General features: G+C 57.3%; 9 protein-coding genes across 9 annotated transcripts; 7 read left to right on the top strand and 2 right to left on the bottom strand.

The window, feature by feature from the left end:
- The first annotated feature begins 143 nt into the window (after window positions 1-143).
- B0H18DRAFT_974330 (acid protease) lies at window positions 144-3,662 on the top strand. The gene is made up of 7 exons (XM_048043990.1): window positions 144-500; window positions 557-645; window positions 1,892-1,951; window positions 2,002-2,669; window positions 2,720-2,789; window positions 2,849-3,080; window positions 3,138-3,662. The coding sequence occupies exons 1-7, from the start codon at window positions 259-261 to the stop codon at window positions 3,385-3,387; spliced, it is 1,611 nt and encodes a 536-aa protein (XP_047899908.1). The 5' UTR covers window positions 144-258; the 3' UTR covers window positions 3,388-3,662.
- Window positions 3,663-3,711: 49 nt separating this feature from the next.
- Window positions 3,712-5,741, top strand: B0H18DRAFT_974327 (uncharacterized protein). Its single transcript, XM_048043989.1, is given in 9 exon segments — window positions 3,712-4,296; window positions 4,347-4,548; window positions 4,595-4,728; window positions 4,809-5,127; window positions 5,190-5,293; window positions 5,351-5,564; window positions 5,603-5,605; window positions 5,619-5,622; window positions 5,636-5,741. The coding sequence occupies 6 exon segments, from the start codon at window positions 3,783-3,785 to the stop codon at window positions 5,494-5,496; spliced, it is 1,419 nt and encodes a 472-aa protein (XP_047899907.1). The 5' UTR covers window positions 3,712-3,782; the 3' UTR covers window positions 5,497-5,564; window positions 5,603-5,605; window positions 5,619-5,622; window positions 5,636-5,741.
- Window positions 5,742-5,852: 111 nt separating this feature from the next.
- On the top strand, window positions 5,853-7,169 carry B0H18DRAFT_325908 (uncharacterized protein). The gene is made up of 5 exons (XM_048037584.1): window positions 5,853-6,086; window positions 6,144-6,232; window positions 6,295-6,516; window positions 6,573-6,901; window positions 6,955-7,169. The coding sequence occupies exons 1-5, from the start codon at window positions 5,941-5,943 to the stop codon at window positions 7,051-7,053; spliced, it is 885 nt and encodes a 294-aa protein (XP_047899906.1). The 5' UTR covers window positions 5,853-5,940; the 3' UTR covers window positions 7,054-7,169.
- Window positions 7,170-7,285: 116 nt separating this feature from the next.
- B0H18DRAFT_1206817 (uncharacterized protein) lies at window positions 7,286-8,586 on the bottom strand (the record flags this gene model as incomplete). Its single annotated transcript, XM_048036187.1, has 4 exons — window positions 8,344-8,586; window positions 8,091-8,276; window positions 7,975-8,034; window positions 7,286-7,921 (listed from the first exon to the last, which is right to left on the bottom strand). Exons 1-4 carry the CDS (start codon window positions 8,521-8,523, stop codon window positions 7,286-7,288), a joined length of 1,062 nt encoding a protein of 353 aa, XP_047899905.1. The 5' UTR covers window positions 8,524-8,586.
- Window positions 8,587-11,480: 2,894 nt separating this feature from the next.
- On the top strand, window positions 11,481-12,613 carry B0H18DRAFT_325782 (uncharacterized protein). Its single transcript, XM_048037582.1, has 5 exons — window positions 11,481-11,650; window positions 11,708-11,816; window positions 11,877-12,132; window positions 12,193-12,279; window positions 12,337-12,613. Exons 1-5 carry the CDS (start codon window positions 11,576-11,578, stop codon window positions 12,401-12,403), a joined length of 594 nt encoding a protein of 197 aa, XP_047899904.1. The 5' UTR covers window positions 11,481-11,575; the 3' UTR covers window positions 12,404-12,613.
- Window positions 12,614-13,903, top strand: B0H18DRAFT_325783 (uncharacterized protein). Its single transcript, XM_048037583.1, has 6 exons — window positions 12,614-12,700; window positions 12,758-12,972; window positions 13,031-13,139; window positions 13,199-13,451; window positions 13,506-13,598; window positions 13,656-13,903. The coding sequence occupies exons 2-6, from the start codon at window positions 12,880-12,882 to the stop codon at window positions 13,720-13,722; spliced, it is 615 nt and encodes a 204-aa protein (XP_047899903.1). The 5' UTR covers window positions 12,614-12,700; window positions 12,758-12,879; the 3' UTR covers window positions 13,723-13,903.
- A 91-nt stretch (window positions 13,904-13,994) lies between these two features.
- On the top strand, window positions 13,995-15,286 carry B0H18DRAFT_974313 (uncharacterized protein). The gene is made up of 5 exons (XM_048043988.1): window positions 13,995-14,204; window positions 14,271-14,379; window positions 14,440-14,695; window positions 14,752-14,838; window positions 14,898-15,286. Exons 1-5 carry the CDS (start codon window positions 14,112-14,114, stop codon window positions 14,965-14,967), a joined length of 615 nt encoding a protein of 204 aa, XP_047899902.1. The 5' UTR covers window positions 13,995-14,111; the 3' UTR covers window positions 14,968-15,286.
- A 110-nt stretch (window positions 15,287-15,396) lies between these two features.
- Window positions 15,397-16,644, top strand: B0H18DRAFT_926576 (uncharacterized protein). Its single transcript, XM_048041637.1, has 4 exons — window positions 15,397-15,693; window positions 15,757-16,208; window positions 16,260-16,346; window positions 16,406-16,644. Exons 1-4 carry the CDS (start codon window positions 15,595-15,597, stop codon window positions 16,470-16,472), a joined length of 705 nt encoding a protein of 234 aa, XP_047899901.1. The 5' UTR covers window positions 15,397-15,594; the 3' UTR covers window positions 16,473-16,644.
- A 99-nt stretch (window positions 16,645-16,743) lies between these two features.
- On the bottom strand, window positions 16,744-18,508 carry B0H18DRAFT_974307 (Metallo-dependent hydrolase). Its single transcript, XM_048043987.1, has one exon. It carries the CDS (start codon window positions 18,412-18,414, stop codon window positions 16,987-16,989), a length of 1,428 nt encoding a protein of 475 aa, XP_047899900.1. The 5' UTR covers window positions 18,415-18,508; the 3' UTR covers window positions 16,744-16,986.
- Window positions 18,509-18,825: the final 317 nt, after the last annotated feature.

Here is an 18,825-nt window from a genome sequence, read left to right as displayed (position 1 = left end):
CATAGACGACTTTTAATTAAGAATGGGTTCTGTGCGTAGAAGAGCGACTCGCGGGAGGTGGCTGCGTCGATCACCGCGGGGAGCGGGCGCCTATGGGATGGCAACCCGTGCCGGAAATAGACGTCGAGTACGTTTGAACTGCGAAGAGCTGCTGGCGGTGGGCAGCGCACTCTCTCTTTCTCCGACACAGTCTATCCCTCTTCCAGCTGGCGAAGCCTGGCCAGTCATTCCTTACACCCTCCGGTCGTTCACTGGAACATGCGTTCTGTCCTTTCGCTCTTTCTCGTCGGCCTGCTCTCCCATGCCTGCTCATCCCATGCTCTGACCTTCCCCATCCACGTTCGCTCCCGGGCGGACGTCCCCTCAGCTGCTGGCAGGCTCTCAGCGCGTGCCGCAAACGGCCACACCCTCCTCCCTGTCCTCAATACTCAGAACTCTGAGTACATCGCCAATATCACCCTCGGAGGCAGAGAGATACCCGTCCTCCTCGACACGGGCAGGTACGTGACGTGCTGCGCGTGATCGCTCGCTGCCTTTGATGACAATACTTGCACAGTTCCGACCTATGGGTGACAGGCTCCATACCCCAGACGACCGACCTGGGCATGCCAGAGTCGCTCTCCTACGCCGTTGGAGCAGCCAAGGGTATGTCTGGTGCTTCACTTGATTAGTATCTCCGGACATTGCACTGTACCCCCACTTGGTGGACGGTCTATCTCTACTGCGATGGTCTCTATCGCAGTTCGCTCGTGTCGCAGGCGCGTCGCTTTAGACGTTCGGGTATGTTGACGTCAGTCTCACCTGGAGCCTGTGAAAGCGCGATGCGATGTTCCGCCTGGTCGACGCGATGTTCCGCTTGGTCGACGTGACCAACCAACAGAGGCGGGATGGTGCGCTGTGTCACGTAGTGCGCGTGGGGTACCCTAACGAATGGGTATCCACCCTTCCTTGCCGCTACCGTTCCCAAGGAATGCCGCGGATGCCTTCGTAGCTGCACAACGCTCCCAGATTGATGGTGCGCAACATGGAGCGGTCGCATCGTAGATGCGTCTTCGAGCAACCCGTCTTCGAGGCATATCGACGTCAGCCAGAGTGTCAGTCTAGGATCGGAAGGCGCGGCCCCTATCCCTTCGACTCGCGCCGCAAAAATTGGTCGTTTCCTCCGCGCACAAGGGTCACGATGAAATGCATGCTCTTGCACATACCTTCGCGGGCTGGGAAAGTGGACCATTCCTGACTATGGACCGGCCTCAAAGTGTTTTGGCCGCCAGGAGAGGGTCCTTCGACATCTTCCCAAAATGCCTCTACGTCGTGGGGGAATTACTAGGATTCCTGTTCACTTCCAGAGCCTTTTTGCCCGAGGAAGCGTTGATATTTTTGCAATGTCGGGTCGATGCATTTTCTTTGCCATCTTCGTACTTACCAACTCCGGGAGAGTGCACGCCGGATGTCGTGTTATGGGCCACGGCCCCTGCGCCTCAGATCACAGCAGAGCGCCCGTATTGGCAATGTCAGGCGGGTGGGAGGGGAAATACTGGGAGCGTTTTGTCCCTTGTTCCGCCCCGCGGTAATGGCCTTATAAATGCTGCGGACGCTCGCGTTCCGGAGTGCGGATACACCCGCGGCTGCGCAGCGCCTCTGAATAGGGTGGATCAGGACGAGAGCGCACAGAATCTCTTTGGGAGGTTGTCCTAAACTCAGATGTCTATCCTACCCTAGGCCGATTGAAAAGTCATCGGTTCAGTGGTCAAACATGACGGGCAATGCCATTGCCATTTTGACTGCTGCCCCCTGCTGGATCATGGGCGGCTTGACTCCTTGATATTGTCTACGCTCGCTCGGAATGTTGTACCACCTCTGATATTGAAAGAAAGCTGACCTGTCTATGTAGGCGACATTAACTCCGCGACTCTGCAGTTCGGCAACTACACTGTACAAGACCAAGCATACCGTGCGTCTTCTCACGAACTCTACTATGCGCACGTCCTCACGAACTCACAGTCCTTGTGAAAAACATCTCATCCTTCTCCATCAACATCGAAGCCGAGGGCTTCCAGGGCCTGATTGGGCTTGGGCCCAACACGGGCTCCGTCCTCCGCGACAAGATGGACGACCCTAAGGGCGACAGCGTCCTCGCGCGTATCTTCCAGCAAAATACCACTTCTTCCAACTATATGTCCGTCCTCCTCAGCCGCGAGGGCGATCCGAACAGTGTCTCATCCGGCTACATGACTATCTCCGAGATCGTGCCCGGCTTCGACGCCATCTCGAGCATGCCTAAGCTCTCCGTGTCGAAGGACCACAAGTTGACGGACCTCGACCAGCACTGGCAGACGTACACGGACGTCGACGGGCTCATCGGCCCCGACGGGAACCCGATCAAGTACGACTCCATCGTCCCCTCCGCGCCTGACGGCCAGCTCGCCGTCGTGTTCGACTCCGGTTTCACGCTCCCGCAGGTGCCTCGCGCGGTGTCGGACGCGATCTATGGCCGCGTGCAGGGCGCGGAGTGGAACACGCAGTATGGCGCGTGGACCATTCCGTGCTCGCAGATGCTAAACATTAGCTTCAAGTTCGGCGGGCAGACATATCCGATACACCCTCTTGACGTGTCGAGCAGCGACTTCAACATCGTCAATTCAAACGGCGAGACGGTTTGCCTGGGTACTGTGAGTCTTGAAGCTTCCACTGGGTCGTGTGTCCTCTCAGCGCCGCGTAGTTCCAACCCATCAGCACGTCTGCATTCAGTCTACTCGGTGAATATGACATGATCCTCGGCATGGCGTTCAGTGAGTACCTTAGTCACCATCGGTTGTTTACCCGAGCTGACTCAACTGCCTGTTCCTAGTGCGCAATGTCTACACTCTCTTTGACTACGGCAACTTCGTCGAAGACACGAGTGTAGACCTCGGTGATCCTTTCATCCAGCTCCTTTCCACCACGAACGCAACCGCCGCACACGAGGCCTTCGTGCAGGTCCGTCTCAGCGGCACCGACTCGACCGGCGACGCCTCGCAGGCCCTCCTCCCCGCCTCGCAGGAACAGCACTCGCCCGAATCCGAGGAGGAAAAGAAGCAAGAGTGAGTTCCACATCGTCGCATTCCACATGCATCACATGGACTTATGCGCGCCCGCAGATACGAAGAGAAAGTGCTCAGCCGCTGGCCCGAGATCTTCGTGGGCTGCCTTGCGTTCGTGCTCATCGTGACGGGCATCATCGTCTGGCGGTGCTGCTTCGTGCGCCGCCGCAAGAATCGCGCCGCGGCCGCGGCGAAGGGCCTGCTCCCGACGAACAACATGGGCTCGCCGTCTTCGTACAAGCAGCTCGCGGGCTCGTCGACCGCGACCCTTGTCAGCATGCAGAACATGGAAGGAAAGCACGTGTAGGACGTCGGACGAAGTGTACGCTCGCGTTCGCCCGAGTGCGCCTGCTGCTCCCGTTGCTGTCGGTGGCGGTTGTGGGTGCGCGGGCGGGCGCCGAGCAATTGCGGACAGTTGAGATTTGATGTTTGTGTTAGTACACGTTTCCGACGAATAGTCGGATTGGATATCGATTTGTCGAGCTGCTTTCGTTGTTTCATTGACTCGCCCCCTACTCAGTGATGAAAGTCTGCCGTGAGCATTGTACATGATACAATGCAACGACGTATTCACGTGAATCATGGTGGAAGAGCGCCCGAGCGCGTCAGTGGCTGCGGCCAGCGATCGACTCTTTTACTCCGAGCACTCGCGGTCGTCCTCCGTCTTCTCGCTTGTATCTACACCGCGCATGTACACACAAGATGCCGACTAGTAACATTCAGCCCCCTCTACAGTACGTCGCCATACCGCCATGCGCGACGCGTCTCCGGGACACTCCCTCCACGTCTTCCTCCGCACCCACGTCCTCCGCGCGCCCGATCCCCAAACTGACGACCACGGCCCTCCCACAACCCTCACAAGCGCAACCACCCTCCCTCTTTTCCTCACCCACCTCCGCTTCATTCTCTCAGGGTCCGCTTTCCCCGTCCAAGCTTGCCTACAGCTCCATCCCCTCGCTCCTCCTCGCTTCGACGCTCCAGATCCCTGCCAATGCCAACAGCGTGCCCGATTCTGCTGTGCGGACGCGCAAGGGCAGCGTGAAGCTCCTGTCGATGCGCGACCCGCTCAGTATCCCGATTACGACGGTGAACTTCCGGCGCTTCGTGAGCAAGAGCGGACCGGTGTTCTGGTTGCAGGACCGGGTTGAGGAGGTGGTGATGTGGAGGAAGGGCAACAGGTACACAGCGGTGTGGATGGGGGTGTACGCGTTTCTCTGTGCGTGTGCTATTGGGTGGCGACTGGAATCTGTGCTGATTGGCAAATAGGCTACTTTCCGCGGCTCGTGCTGCTCCTCCCGCACGCCACTGTGCTCAGCATTCTACTTGCTACGCATCCCGCGCTGCGGTCGAACGACAATCCGGATGATGAGTCGAAGCCGGCACCGACTCCGCCACCTACGCAAGTCGGCGAAGGGAGCGTGGACTGGCTCGCCAACGTCCAAGCCATCCAGAACCTCATGGGCGTGTTGTGAGTATCAGCCCGAACCCACCGGCGTGGTCTGACAGAAACACAGCTCTGACTTTCACGACGGCGTCCTTCCAATCGTCCCGCACCTCACCCACGCCTCTCCCTACACCCCCATCGTCCTCACCTTCACGCTCGTCTCCCTGCTCGTCCTCCTCCCTCTTCTCCCACTACTCCCTCTCCGTCCGACTTTCCTCTTCCTCGGGCTCTTCCCCCTCTTCTGCACACATCCCTCATCCTCCGTACATTGCCCGCGCTCCTAGCCAACTCACAACCGGTGTTCAATGCCCTGCGCACGCGGCTTGCCAGGCTGGTCGATGATGACAGGTTAGATGATAAACACTGGTGTGCTACGCTGCGCGAGGTGGAGCTCTTCGAAAACGAGCGGTCGGCGGCGCCGGCGGGACGTGCGGGCGGCGTAATGGCGCGCTCCGCAAGCGACGCAGGGGACGAGTCTAAGGCCAGTCTGGCCTCCGATGTAGGCTGGGCCAAGGCGAACTTGAAGCCAGGCGAGAGGAAGGCGTGGACGCGGGGGCGGGATGGGTGGAGCGGCGTAGGCGAAGACGGCAGCGGAGACGTCAGGTCAGGTTTTCGTATGTGACATATGGCGTGGAGGAGAGCTGACTGGGCGTACGATGTAGCAGCAACCTCACATTTGCCCTCGAGCCAGGCTGGGCGTTTGTCGAGACGGAGGATTGGCGGGCGGATCTGGAAGGCAGCTGGATTGTGCCTGGGATGGCCGACAGCAGTAAGCTCACATCTCGTCCCCATACTGAATATTACACTGACACTCTTGGGGTCAAAGATGGGTGGGTGTACACGAATGACGCATGGTTGGACCCGCAGTCGATGCCGTTGGAAGAGTGGCGGGCGACCGGTATGACGAGACGACGGAGATGGACGAGGAGGATATACCAAGGTGAGGATGTGAGCGCGGGGAAGAATGTATGATTCTGTACTTTGTAATATTATTTCCTGCCAGTGTTCTGCGTGTTATTTTTCTGGTCAGGGCGGGAGCAACTTGAAGGTGGGACATGTAGCTGTCTGTCAGAGTGATCCGGAGGGCCTGAGATGCAACCGGGCTGCATACTGCAAGCGATGCCTCCACAAGTCTGTCCCGCTGGGCTACACAGAATGTGGCCCTCAGACTTGCCTGATATGGAATAGAGGGTGAGTGCACGGAGGAGTCTCGGAGAAGGAACGCCCGATCGATCGTCGATCAACTCTTACAGGGATGACGCGGGCGGCCCGGACTCCGGCGACTTGCCATCGCCGCAAACGGTCCTTGTTCGGTCCCTGCGGTCCCTGCCACCTTGCTGCCACCGCTCAAGCGCACTCTCGGACCACTCAGACTTGCTGCGTCAACCCTGCTCTACACACTCTTATCTACGTAAGATGTCTGGTACAACACTGACGAGTGCGTCCAACCTCACGCCGGAGACGGTTCCTCTGCGCAGCGGTCCTCCCGCTCGCGAGGAGTTGCTCATTCACTACCCTCCCAAGTTCACCTTCCATCAGCTGAAGACGTTCATCAACGCAGGGTAAGTACCGTCTATTTTGCGTTGTTCTCTCACTCATGTTCAGGAATTGGCTCTCAGGGACCTTGGATTACTGAAGCGCGACAGGAAGCTGCAGAAGCGGTACGATGCATGGAGTGCAGAAATCAGGAAGGAGTATGGGAGTATGGGTGCGTAGAGCGCCCTTTCACTATCCTCTCCCCTCTGTGCTCTGACTGGGTACACCTGCAAGTGAACTACCTGCTCACGTATCGCCTCCAATGGGGCAAGCGTGACGCGCGTTCTCTGCTCAAGTCTACCCTCGACGTCCCCGATTCCCTCGTCGCCAAGGACGAAGTCGCCAACGCTCCTACAGGCGAACTCCCTCCACTCCCATCCAATGCTCCACCGTACTTCAAAGCTGACACATCTCCGGAGCTGATCAGCATCATCATGAACGACTGGCCCTACTCCGGTACGCCCCACGCACCCCCAGAGTCACCGCGCGCCTGACTGCCATCTTGTCCACAGTACCCAACGAGGTCGAGCACAGCCTCATCTGGACGCGCGTCCCCATCCTCCCACCGGACCTCCCGCCTTCTGTCGAACCTCGCCTCCTCCAGGATGGCCTCTGGGGCTTCACAGGCTCGCTCGCGCCCCCGCCGTCGCCGGACACACTTCCCGAGTGCTTAGGCGCCTTGTCGGAGTGGAACCTCACAATGGATAAGCTTGTGAGGAGCCCGGAGCCGAGTCCTGAGGAGAGGATGCTTCTGGAGAAGGCAGGGAGTGAGGTAGACACATTTGTGAAATGGCTGTGGAGAGAGGACGAGTGGGAGACTGCGTGGTTCGTCAATCCGCCGGTGAGTGATGTATTACGGGTGGAATTGGTCCGTCACTTATCAGGTGTTGGTAGCGGCTGCAAAGCGTACCGGGGCTGGCCCACATACATGTCTTTGCGAGGCGTAAGACTCATGAAGAAATCACTGAATGGAAGGCGGCGAAAGGGAACTAATTCCTCACGGACATCTAGATGTAGACGGACGACCGATTGTAGAACAACGGACAACAGACAGCAGACATGCGTTACAGGTCAGCACTTATAGGTCGACACTGGTATTCTACGGCTACGGGCTGTGATGAGTGTGGTATACAATTTGAGTGACGACGGCGGCCAAATGCTCGATACAATGCAATCCCCATGAAGCCCCAAGCATAAAAGATTCCTCCATGTCTCCTGCAAACGTTCAAGTCTTGATTTCGACCTTGCTGAACAGGTCTGCGAGCTCGTCTGCCTCGTCCTTCTTGGCAGGCTCTGCTGTCTTCGCCGGCTCGGCCTCCTTCCCTTCTTCCTCTGCTTCCTCCTTTTCTTCCTCTTCCTCCTCCTCCTCCTCCTCCTCCTCATCGTCGTCCAGTACGAGCTTCCCATTGCGCTTCTTCATCAACCCAGTCAACGTCTCAATGCCCTCATCTTCTTCCTCCACCTCATTCCATTGCACCTCTATCCGCTTCAGCGCCGGCAAGTGAACCTCCAGCGCGTCCGCAAGCAACGCGAAGCTCTGCGCGTCGAGGTTGTTATTCTGGAGCTGCAGCAGCTCGAGCTTCGGGTTGCTCCCCTGCACGAGCGCCTCCAACACAGGCGAGACCGCGCCCTCCTCCGCAAGCACGCAGTCGCTCAGGTTCAGCGTGCGGAGGGAGGGCCACGTGCGGAGGGCGGCCGCCATCGCGGTCGAGCCCGACTCGCCAAACGTGTTGTCCTGCAGGTCGAGGTGAACCAGCCCCGCGCAGCCCGCGAGCCCGTGCGCGAGCGCCGCAGCACCCGCCATCCGGATCCCGTTCTGCGGCATGCGCACCTCCGTGAGCCCGCCGTGCGCGGCGAGCGCCTTCGCCCATGTGGGGCCGCGCCGTCCTCGAGCCTGTTCCGGCCGCAGATGACGACGCGGAGGTTGGATGGCTCGCCCTTCTCTGCAGAGAGCTCGGCGGAGCGGAGGAGCGCCTGCGCGACGATCGTGCCCCCGCGGGGCCGAGCCCGTTGTTGTTGAGCCTGAGGACCTGGAAGGCGCGGTTCTGCGTGAGGAAGGGGACCATGGGGTCGACGGACCGCCCGCCGAAGGCGTTGTCGGAGAGGTCGAGCTCGACGAGCGTGGTCTTGGGGATGAGCGCGTCGCAGAGGGCGGAGAGGGCCTGCGGGATCTCGCTGATCAGACGACCGGTGAAGATGTCCGCGAAGTCAGCTATCTGTGAGTAGAGTGGACTTCAGATTCAGTCGACGAGTCTACAAGTGATGTAAGACGCGTAGACGTACCCTCAGATGTGTCGTCTTCGCGAGGAACTCTGCAAGGGTCTCTGCAGCTTCCACACCGATCGTGTTGCCGCCCAAATGGATCTCCTCGATCGTGGTAGGGACGTCCTTTAAATATGGCTCGATGTCAGCCTTTGTGTTGAGCTTCAGACCGCGCCCCTGTAGTGAGAATATCTTGGACATGGTGGTAGTAGGAGGAGAGTACAGTCAATGGTGTTCGTGCACAAGAAGTGGTGCGTCTCTGCGATGCGCCGCCACAGGCCGAACAAAATTCCAGGATAGGCAAAGACGCGAACACGTGCCAGTGTGGCTGGTAATCTCGAAAGCGATCTTTGTTCTTCACGTCCATCCGCGCACTGCCCACTGTGCGTCGCTGCACAACATGCCTAGCTCTCCTCACTGATGTGAACCAGTCTCTCGCGTCGATATGTAGCGTTGCTTGACAAGACAGATACGACGAAGCAATGACGGCGTCGAATTTCCTACTACCCGTTCATATCGATCCTACGTGTACCGCAGTAGCAACGCGTATGTACGTACCCTCTCACAAAGCTATGATGTATCCAGATGACGCTACAAACAGCGAACCTCTTACTGGCTCACCTGTGCTTCTCTCAGACGCTACGTCGCATGCGGTGCACCAGCCAGCTTGTTGCTGACGGGCGCCGTTACGCCCGTCGACGATCATCCAGGTCCGGATTCTCCTTCACGCGTCCATCGCCGTGGCCTAGGACCTATTCGCAGCGCGACGGCACCCATGCATCGTTTGCAGGGAAAGATCAGCGTGTACGGTAGGCACATCCGCGGCGCTCGACACGCGTTGACCTCGCGGCCCAGGATCCGTCCTCATGTCCGTCGTCCAGTAGTGATCCGCATGCGTGAGTAGTTCGCAGGTTTTGACTTGACTCGGCCACTCACCAGCAATGATCCCAGGCATTGCACGCCGTCATGGCCTAGACGCACCATGAGCAGGCGGAGCGTGCATCTGCGCAGGACTCGACCTCGCCGCACTCGCGTGTCCTTGACGAACCACCTGCGCTCAGCTCACTGTCCGGCAAGGTCGCGCTCATGGAAGCACGCGCATTGGTGTTCAATCGCAACCAGCTCAGAGGCGAGTGTGGTTCAAAGGCATCCAATTCTGATGATATATAATATTTTACAGCGACGACTCAGAGCACACGAAAGTAAGGATAGCATAGAGAGAAGACCATAGGCCACGATCGAACCAGAAAAGTGGAATTATACAACATAGCAAGAAGGAAGCATAGAGGAGTCGAAAAAGCCATAGGAAGCAGGACAACATACGGACGTGTGCACGAGGAGCCATCGCGATGAAAGGGAAGGCGAGCCTAGGCCTGTAGGCCGTCGAAGAACGCGCTGTGAACCAGTCACATGCAGCGTGGGGATCCGACCATCGACGGATGGTCGGGGTCAAAGGGATAGCAGACGGTCTAACCCAAACGACCAACGAGTGGACAGGACGGGTGAGTGTTCGCTGCGCAAGCTTGCGCAGCCGTCTACTAATCCGTGGAGGTGGTAGCAGACACTACATTGGAGTCGTCAGTGCGTCGTACTGCGTCAACGGTTCAAAGTACGTACCAGCATCCCCGTCCTTGGCCCGCGGTGCTTCAGTGTATGATATAAAACTTGTGGTTGCAAGTTTTGTATGATACGCAGGAGGATCCTGCGTATCATGCGGGACGTCTGGAGTCTCTTGTAAGGTGAGTGCGTCCTCTCGAGACGTTTCTTCCTTGGGACTGTCAGACTGGTCATCGGCGCCATCGTTGTCGACGGACGCCGCTCGAAGGGTCGATGTATCGACCTGCGACTGACTTGCACGTCGCTTCTTGTCCTCGAAGGCCTTGTGCTGCGATCGTCGTCAGCCATCAGTCGATGAGGCGAAAAGTGGGTAGGTACGTACCATAATTTTGGTGCGCGCCTTCTTGACCTGACGAAACACACCGTAGATCTTGAATGATAAGCCGGAGACCATGCCCCATATCTGCTGGAGGTAGCCTTCGGCACGGTAAGCCTCGATCTTCAGTTCATCCGCGTGTTCTTGAAGGCTGACGACGCGAGTCAGATCATTGGTGAACCTCTATGACGATCGATAGTACATACCGGCGGAGCTCGAGCCCCATCTCGAACGTGAAGCCTTTGTCGGTCAGGTGTCCTCCCTCGACAACGAAGAGGAGCAAGGACTTCGTCTCCGAGAGTAGGTCGTCCAGAGCCTTGACGTGCGAGAGCGGAAGCTGACTCTTGACCAGGATGTAGACGAGGGGAACGAGTCCGACGAGTCCCAGTGCGCCCGCTACGACGCCGAAGATGTTGAAGGCGGCGTCAGACATGGTATCGATGCGAGTGGCTCAGAGTTAAGCGTAGCGGGGAGAGGAGATGATGCCACTTCGACGTCGAGAGAGACGTTGGCGGATTCTGGTGGACGGTGGGCGAAACCCCTGTATTTAAGGATCCGGCTGTGCACTTCAAGCTTCAAGTCCGACGGACGTGACGATTCATGGAGGCACGCGAAGCAGGAGGTCGACATGTGGAAGGCGTGCTCAGCGTCGGCCATCTCCAGCTATCCCTGCTCGAGTGGGCGTGCTCTGCCTCGCATAGAGTTTGTCCGGCCAGACTGCAGTGACGAGAGAGCTGGAAGGTGCGGAACATGCGGATCACGTCTGGGATGTTCCCATGCGACATCATTTCGGGACCCAGAACGGATGACGCGACACCCAAGCAGCGTCGCATCTATCGGCAGGCGTGCGTAAGCACGGTGCATGGATAGATAACATGCCCCTGAGGTGTAGGCAGTGCACGGCCGCCTGTATTTGCCCTCTGCCTCGAACTAATAATGATCGTCGCCTGGTGTGGGATATGGACAGAAGCGGCGATGTGAAGTAGATTTCGCATTTGACGCTTACACATCCATGACCTTCGTGATATCTGGCGATGGCGAAGAAATATGAGCTACGTTGCAGTAGTACTGCTAGTATGTAGTTCTAATAGAGCTGGATCGTACAGAAGGGACGCTGAGGATGGTTATGTACAGAGGATGCTGGAGTGGCTCACTGCGAATCGGCCGTACGATCTCGATCTCAGTCGGATCTGAATAGATGTGGGCGTCTCTGATCGACTCGTCTCCTCCTCCCCGGGCCACCACCGTAGTCAGGGTGGCTCCTCCAGCGCACAACCGATTCTTGACTTCACAATACGACGCCATGGCAGACACTTCGCAATGTTTTATTGCAAAAAGGAGGCGATGACCAAGACTTTCAAACGCTGCGGGCGGTGCCTCGGCGCGCTGTACTGTGTAAGTATGAGAGCGCGCTGTCCAAATCAGATCTAAGCGGCCGCGGCCCTTTTACAGAACGCTGACTGCCAGAAGAAAGACTGGCCAGGTCACAAGGAGCTCTGCGGTGACTCGGATCGGTGGTATGACAAGTACCGCGGGTGTCGCGATGGTTCCATGCACGAAGGTGTGTCCGTTCACCAACTACACTACCTTGGCAACCGCTCACGCCTTACTGGCAACTCAGGCAGACTGGAGCTCATAACATGGGAGTACACCGATCCCCAGACTAAAGATCGTATGGGTTGGGGAAACGTCATCATTGAGGAAGCCGAGGAGATGAAGCGCAAGTTCCAGGTTGACTACAGAGGGAAGAAGTCCCTCTTATTCAAGAAGTGGCCGCAGGCATTCCGCTGGACCTGCTGCGGCACGGACGGGGGCATGAATTGGGGATGCGACCACCATGGAAGTGGAAGCAGGCCGTGCACTTGCGACTTCTGCCGGTGAGTGTGCGAACTGCTTGGACGTATCTGGTGTCGCGGCCGTTACTGACCATCGAGCAGCATGGGCAAGCCGCTCCCTGACAGCATTTATCGCGAGCAGTCGGGCACACGCATGGGCCTCAAACTCAGGCGCGGCCCTGATTCTCGGTCAGTTTTTCTTGTGGACTTCGTCAAGACTTGCTGATTATGAACATTTATGTATAGCTCCTTCAACCCGGCGCTGGCGGCTATGGCAGTGAAAGGTCGTTCGGCGTTCGGACTCGAGATGTGACGAGGCTGCGAGCTCTTATTTCTTCGTTACTTCCAATGCAAACTAACTAGTCGCGACTTCACAAGAGTGTCATGCCAAGTACTGCGTACGGCCCAGTATGAACATTGACGATCAGGTTCTCAGGCCGTTTAGCATCCTCACCTCAACATTGACACCTGAGCATGTCTCGTGGAATGGCTGACACATGTCAAGCAACAGTTCAATTCAAGCTGCCTGACGTTCTTCCTTTCTTCCAGAACCAGAGCTATACCTCGCAGTAGTGCCGTAATAACTGTGCACTGTCTTGTGAGGGTCACGGTATGAATCAACCTTCTCTATCTCAGCTAGATCTATCATCTGAGTATATAGTACCAGCGATATGCGGGCGTCTCTGATCGATCTCCTCTTGCCAAGGGCCGCTAGCCTCCGCCAGTACTTAGCTGGCTAGCACTCCCCAGCATACATATATACGATCTACAAGTATACGCTACAACACCATGGCCGCAGAGTCCACTTGTTTCTATTGTCGCAAGTTGACGTCGACGAAGAAATTACGGCGCTGCGGGCGCTGCCTCGGCGCGCTGTACTGCGTAAGTTATGGGTGTGTCGATCAGATCAGTCAAGCTAAACGATCGTTTCCCTGTACAGAACCCCGATTGCCAAAAGAAGGACAGGCCGAACCATAGGGACCTTTGTGGTGAATCAGATGGGTGGCCTGACAAGTACCGCGGGTGTAAAGACGGCTCCTTACACGAAGGTGTGGCCGTCTCGTATACATACATTGGTACTCCGGCTAACGCGCACGCGTCTGACCAGGCAAACTGGAGCTCATGACCTGGGAGTACACAGACGAAGATGGGATTCAGATGGGCTGGGGCAACGTCGTCATCGAGGAAGTCGAGGACATCAAACGCAAGTTCAAGGTCGACTACAAAGGCAAGAAGAGGCTCTTTTTCAAGTATTGGCCCCAGGGCTTCCGCTGGACGTGTTGCGGCACAGATGAGCTTATGAACGAGGGATGCGATCACCACGGAAGTGGGAGCAAGCCGTGCACTTGCGACTTCTGCCAGTGAGTGTGTGCGAGTTGCCTGATGAGTCGCGACTGAGACTGATCATCGAGCAGTATGGGCAGGCCGGTGCCTGCTTCGGACAGCATTCACCGCGGGCAGACGGGCCCAAGCATGGGGCTTCGCCTCAGACGCGGCCCTGATCCTCGGTCAGTTTTTCTTGTGGACTTTGTCAAGGCTTGCTGATTGTGAGATGTTCTATATAGCTCCTTCAACCCGACGCTTGCAGCTTTGGCTCTGAAAGGCCGTGCGACGCTCGGACTCGAGTTGTGAAGAGGCTGCGAGTCTCATTTCTTGCGGTTACAATTTCTTCGGTATATCTCTCAATGCAAACCATGAACTAGTCACGACGTCCCAATAGTCTGTTCGTGCTCGGCAACATCATGTATTAGTAGTGTTTGTCCTCATGATGACCTGAAAGAAGTTTAGCGCATTCCGAAATACACTGCCTGAGCAAGTCAGAGCTGTATCTCATAGTACCGTAAGTGTACAGTGTCTTGGTACTTGCTGACTTGTGCTCGTGAGGTCACGGTACCCATCGGCCGTACTAAGTACCATCCCAACGACATGCCACGGGCGTCTCGCATCGATCTCCTCTCGATCGACCAACGGCCACGGGCAGCTCCCCAGCAAATCTACAATCCTACACGTTTACGCTAGACATGGCTGAAGAGTCACAGTGTTTGTACTGTCGAAAGGTGGCGTTGACAAAGGAACTCAGGCGTTGCAAGCGCTGCCTCGGCGCACTGTACTGCGTAGGTTATACTAGGTAGCGCGTATGCCGATTATGTGTTAGACTAAGCGATCGTCTCCCTTTACAGAACTCTGATTGCCAGAAACAGCACTGGCCGAGCCATAGACAGCTTTGCGCCGACTCGGACGGGTGGCACGACAAGTACCGCGGGTGTCGCGATGGGTCCATGCACAATGGTGTGTGTGTCGCATACTAACAATTACATTACTCCGGCTGACACACACACGTCAACTCAGGCAGGCTAGAGCTCATGACCTGGGAGTACACAGACCCCGAGGGTGGAACTCGTATGGGCTGGGGCAACGCCTTCGCCGAGGACGTCGAGGACGTCAAACGGCAGTTCGAGGTCGACTGCAGGGGCAAGAAGCATACCTTCTTCAAGAAGCGGCCCCAGGCCTTCCGCTGGACGTGTTGCGGCGCAGACGGGCTTATGAACTCGGGCTGCGACCACCACGGGAGTGGGAGGAAGCCATGTACTTGCGACTATTGCTGGTGAGTGTGAGCGAGCAGCCGACCCTTGGGAGTCGTGGCTGACTACTGAATGCTAGCATGGGCAAACCGCTGCCTATTAGCATTTACCGCGACCATACAGGCCCACGTAAAGGCCTCAACCTCAGGCGTGGCCCTGACCCCCGGTCCGCCTTTTTAGCAGGCTATCACACGTACCTCACTGATGCTGAAGTGTTCTGTCTAGTTCCATCAACCTAGCGCACGCTGCTGTGACGACAATAACCCGTGCTGCCATGCATGAGTTCATTGCTTAAGGACAGCGGCGCGCTGTGCTGGCCATAACATTTCAAAGGGACACCATTTGTGTAAGGACCTGGTATGGAAATTTCTGACAGATATCGTGTATAGTAGCCTTGCAGTCGCCATGCATGCCAGTCCGGTTTATATAGAAGTATTCACCATTTCGCGCAGTCGTTTACTAAGCGCTGAGCATTGGTGCGGACTCAGCCGAGCGAATATGAGAATTACTACGCCTACACCGAACAGCTTCCAATCGAAAGGGACCTTCGTCGTTATACATAAGTACTTAAGTCCTTAACTGTGATACATCAAATTCATTGCAATGTACGAGCCTTGAAAAAGCTGGACAGCAAGGTTAACCTGAAGGACTCCAAGAATGAGCGCCTACCACTGGTGAGTACAGTCACGACTCAGCCTGCTGAAGTCGGGGCCACACCGCAGAAGTCGGGGCCACACCGCACTACTTACGAACCCTCTGAATCGGCTCTAGTTCTCGATCTCAGTTGCATCTAGGCGAGATTCGGGTGTCTGACCGATCTCATGTTAACGCGCCAAGCATACTGCTGGCAACGTACTAGTGCCAGTGGCACTCTCTGGTACTTGTTGTATTTCATCCTTGGAATTCACACCGCAACGTTACTATGTCAAACAACTTGAAGTCAGAATGTTTCTACTGCCACAAGTCGGCGGCAACGAAGGACTTCAAGCGCTGTTCGCGCTGCCGCGGTGCCCTCTACTGTGTACGTAGCCCGTGCTGTCTATCACAAGTGTCTACCAAGCTGAGCGAGCCTTTCCCTTGACAGAACGCCGACTGCCAAACCAAGGACTGGGATAGCCATAGGGAGCTGTGCAGCGACTCAGATCGATGGTATGACAAGTACCGCGGGTGCCGTGATGGCTCCATGCACGAAGGTGTGTCCGTCCTCCCGACAACGCGCAACTATAGCGCGTTCGCTCCGAGTCCTGGCATCTGGCACTCACGCTCACGCCTCTCCCCAGGCAAATTGGAGCTCATGACTTGGGAATGGACGGATCCCGACTTGGGGCGCCGCATAGGATGGGGCAGTGCCTTTATTGAGGAGGCCGAAGACGTGAAGCGCAGATTCGAGGTCGAATACAAAGGCAAGAGGTCCCTCTTGTTCAAGAAGCGGCCCCAGGCCTTCCGCTGGACGTGCTGCGGCACACACGCGCGCATGAAGTTCGGATGCGATCACCACGGGAGCGGGAGCAAGCCATGCACGTGTGATTTCTGCCAGTGAGTGGGAATGTAGCGGAGACGTGCGTGAGGCTGCTGACCTCGGCACAGTATGGGCAAGCCGCTGCCTGACAGCGTCTACTACAAAGAGAGTGGCTCGCGTATGGGTCTCAACCTACGGCGCGGCCCTGACCCTCGGTCAGTCTTTCTGGTAGACTTTGTCAAGACTTACTGAAGACGCAGTGGGTTCTGTCTAGCTCTTTCAACCCCGGGCTGGCTGTCATGGCTGCGACGAGCCGTACCATGATGGGACTTGAGATGTGACCGGCCTGCTGGCCATTCCTGAAGTACACTCTTCGTTTGCCCCCCCTCCCCCCGGCGGTGGAAACAGTACATGTGAAATCCCAAGGGACTTTGCTTGCACTGGAGTTCGATGTATGAGTCACTGGTAGCGTTTATCATCTCAGCGCACAGACTTATCTTCGATTTATCGTGGACATCCCTGGTGTATTGCACAAGAGTCGCCCTTCATCTGAAGAAAAAGGTCAGTTTTTTATTCGCTACAGATGCCAGCTGATCGACGCGAAGCGTCGGCGTACTCTAAAACGGCTGTTCAGTAGTACTCGTTCAAGACTGAAGCTCCTACATAACATCATACTCGATACTGGATTTTGGGCATCAAGCAATACTACCGCTGACGGCCTTAGCTACGCCGCGCCTATGTGTTGGACACACTCGCCTAGACATTCGCATCGCAGGCTGCATGAACACAATCAGCTCGTCAAACATCTGGATCACGTCAAACGACAACCCGGAAACACTGCTGTCCAACCTTCATTTATTGTTTCCAGACCACTCTCGCACCACGGACCCACACACCCTTGACGTTCCTGTCATCACCCGTATTGACCCACCGCTCAAACCGTATCTCCTTCGCCTCCCCAGGCCAATACTCATACGCCTGATCCTCCCTATTCCCATCCACCAACACAGCATCAAAGTGCTTCCCAACGTCGATCGTACCAGCGTGCTCCGCAATCCCCAACGCCTCCGCCCCGCCCACCGTCGCAATATGGTACGCCCACACGTGGCCCACAGGCCACTCCGTCTTCGGGTCCGGGTCCGGGTACGCCTCCAGGGGCATGTCCTCCCTCACGACCTCCACGAACGAGTCCGTGCGGTCATCCACGACCGCCATCCTCAGCGGGCCGAGCATGCTCGCGGAGTACCCGCCCGCGATGTCCGTCCCGAGCCCGAGCTTGAGCCCGAGCGCCTTGTAGCGCGGCGCGGGCACGACGGCGCGCGAGTGCAGGACGTTCGCGATGGGGCACGCGGAGACGGCCGCGCCGACCTCGGCCATGCGGCGCACTTCGTAGTCGCGCAGGTGCGTGCCGTGCGCGAGCGTCGTCCGTGCGGTGAGGAGCGAGCAAGACTCGAAGATCGCGACGTCGCGCCCGCCGCCGAGCGTGGGGTGCAGGGCCTTCACGCGGAGCACCTGGTCGACGGTCTCGGCGGCGTGGGACTGGACGCGCACGTCGTACTTGGCCGCGAGTGCGCCCAGTCCGTGCAGGAGAGGGAGCGTGCATGTCGGGACGAAGCGCGGTGTGATGACTGGGTGTACGAGTGCGTCCTGCTCACCGAGCGTGTCCCGTCCGGCCGGGTGTGCCAGCGTCCACTGGACGAATGACTCCGTAAGCGAGAGGGCCTCCTCCGTCGTGTGGATGTAGTAGTCGGGTGAATCCCTGTCGGCCGTGACAAGCCCTACGAAAGCGCGCAGGCCATGCTCCGCGCAGATGTCCACGAGCAACCTCGTCGGCTCGATATCATTCGTCGCGAAGAACTGCACACTTGTCGTCCCGTTCCGGAGCAGGCGCTGCACGAGTTTCGTGTAGAGGTCGCGTGCGTAGTCCAGGTCGCGGCACTTGGCTTCGTTCGGAAAAGTCACATTGAATAGCCAGTTGAAGAGGGTGTAGTCGGTGGCGGTCCCGATCTGGTGGTACTGCGGGGCGTGGTTGTGGCAGTCGATCATACCAGGACAGACGAACTCCCATTCCTTCATGAGCAGAACCTCGAAGCCGCGGTACTCCTCCGGAACAGACGTCTTGATCCTCTCCCCATCCTCAGCGACGCCTTCGGGCAGCGACTGAAATAGCGCTATCCTGCCTTTGCCGTCGACGACGCAGAGGTGGTTCGTCCGTACCCTGAGCGCCTCATGAGTAGGTGCGTCGATGAAGGTGCCGACGCAAATGAGACCTGTGGAAGCCATGGTCAATGTCAAGATGGATCCTGAGGTCGCTGCTTGAGCTGAAGCAGCCTGAATGACCCCTGAAGGTGCCGGCGCGATCTTCACCGCCGCTGGCAATCTGCTTATCGGCGAGCTTGGTCGACGGCTCAACGTGCTGCTTTACTACTTGCCCGTGTAATCGTGAATCAGGCTGAAGAGCACAAAAAGTCATGGTGAAAGCCAGACTACAGGTTTCCGTAGGGATTCAATATTCAATCTTAGAAGTCGGGACAGCCTGAGAGACAACCGACCAGCAACCGACCAACCGACTGACAAGCTGATGGAACCGGCGTTGCGGAGTGCACTGTACCGCCGGCAATCACCCAGAAAGGCAGGAGGCGGCCCGCTACCCGTGCCCGCTCAACCACCGCCACAGTGCACACAACTTAGCCA

The sequence above is a fragment of the Fomitopsis serialis genome (genome assembly GCF_022376445.1).
Source record: "Fomitopsis serialis strain Sig1Antser10 chromosome Unknown B0H18scaffold_3, whole genome shotgun sequence".
NCBI classification, from domain to species: Eukaryota; Fungi; Basidiomycota; class Agaricomycetes; order Polyporales; family Fomitopsidaceae; genus Fomitopsis; species Fomitopsis serialis.
The sequence above is the reverse complement of the archived record's forward strand: the minus strand, read 5'-3'. Positions and strand labels throughout refer to the sequence as shown.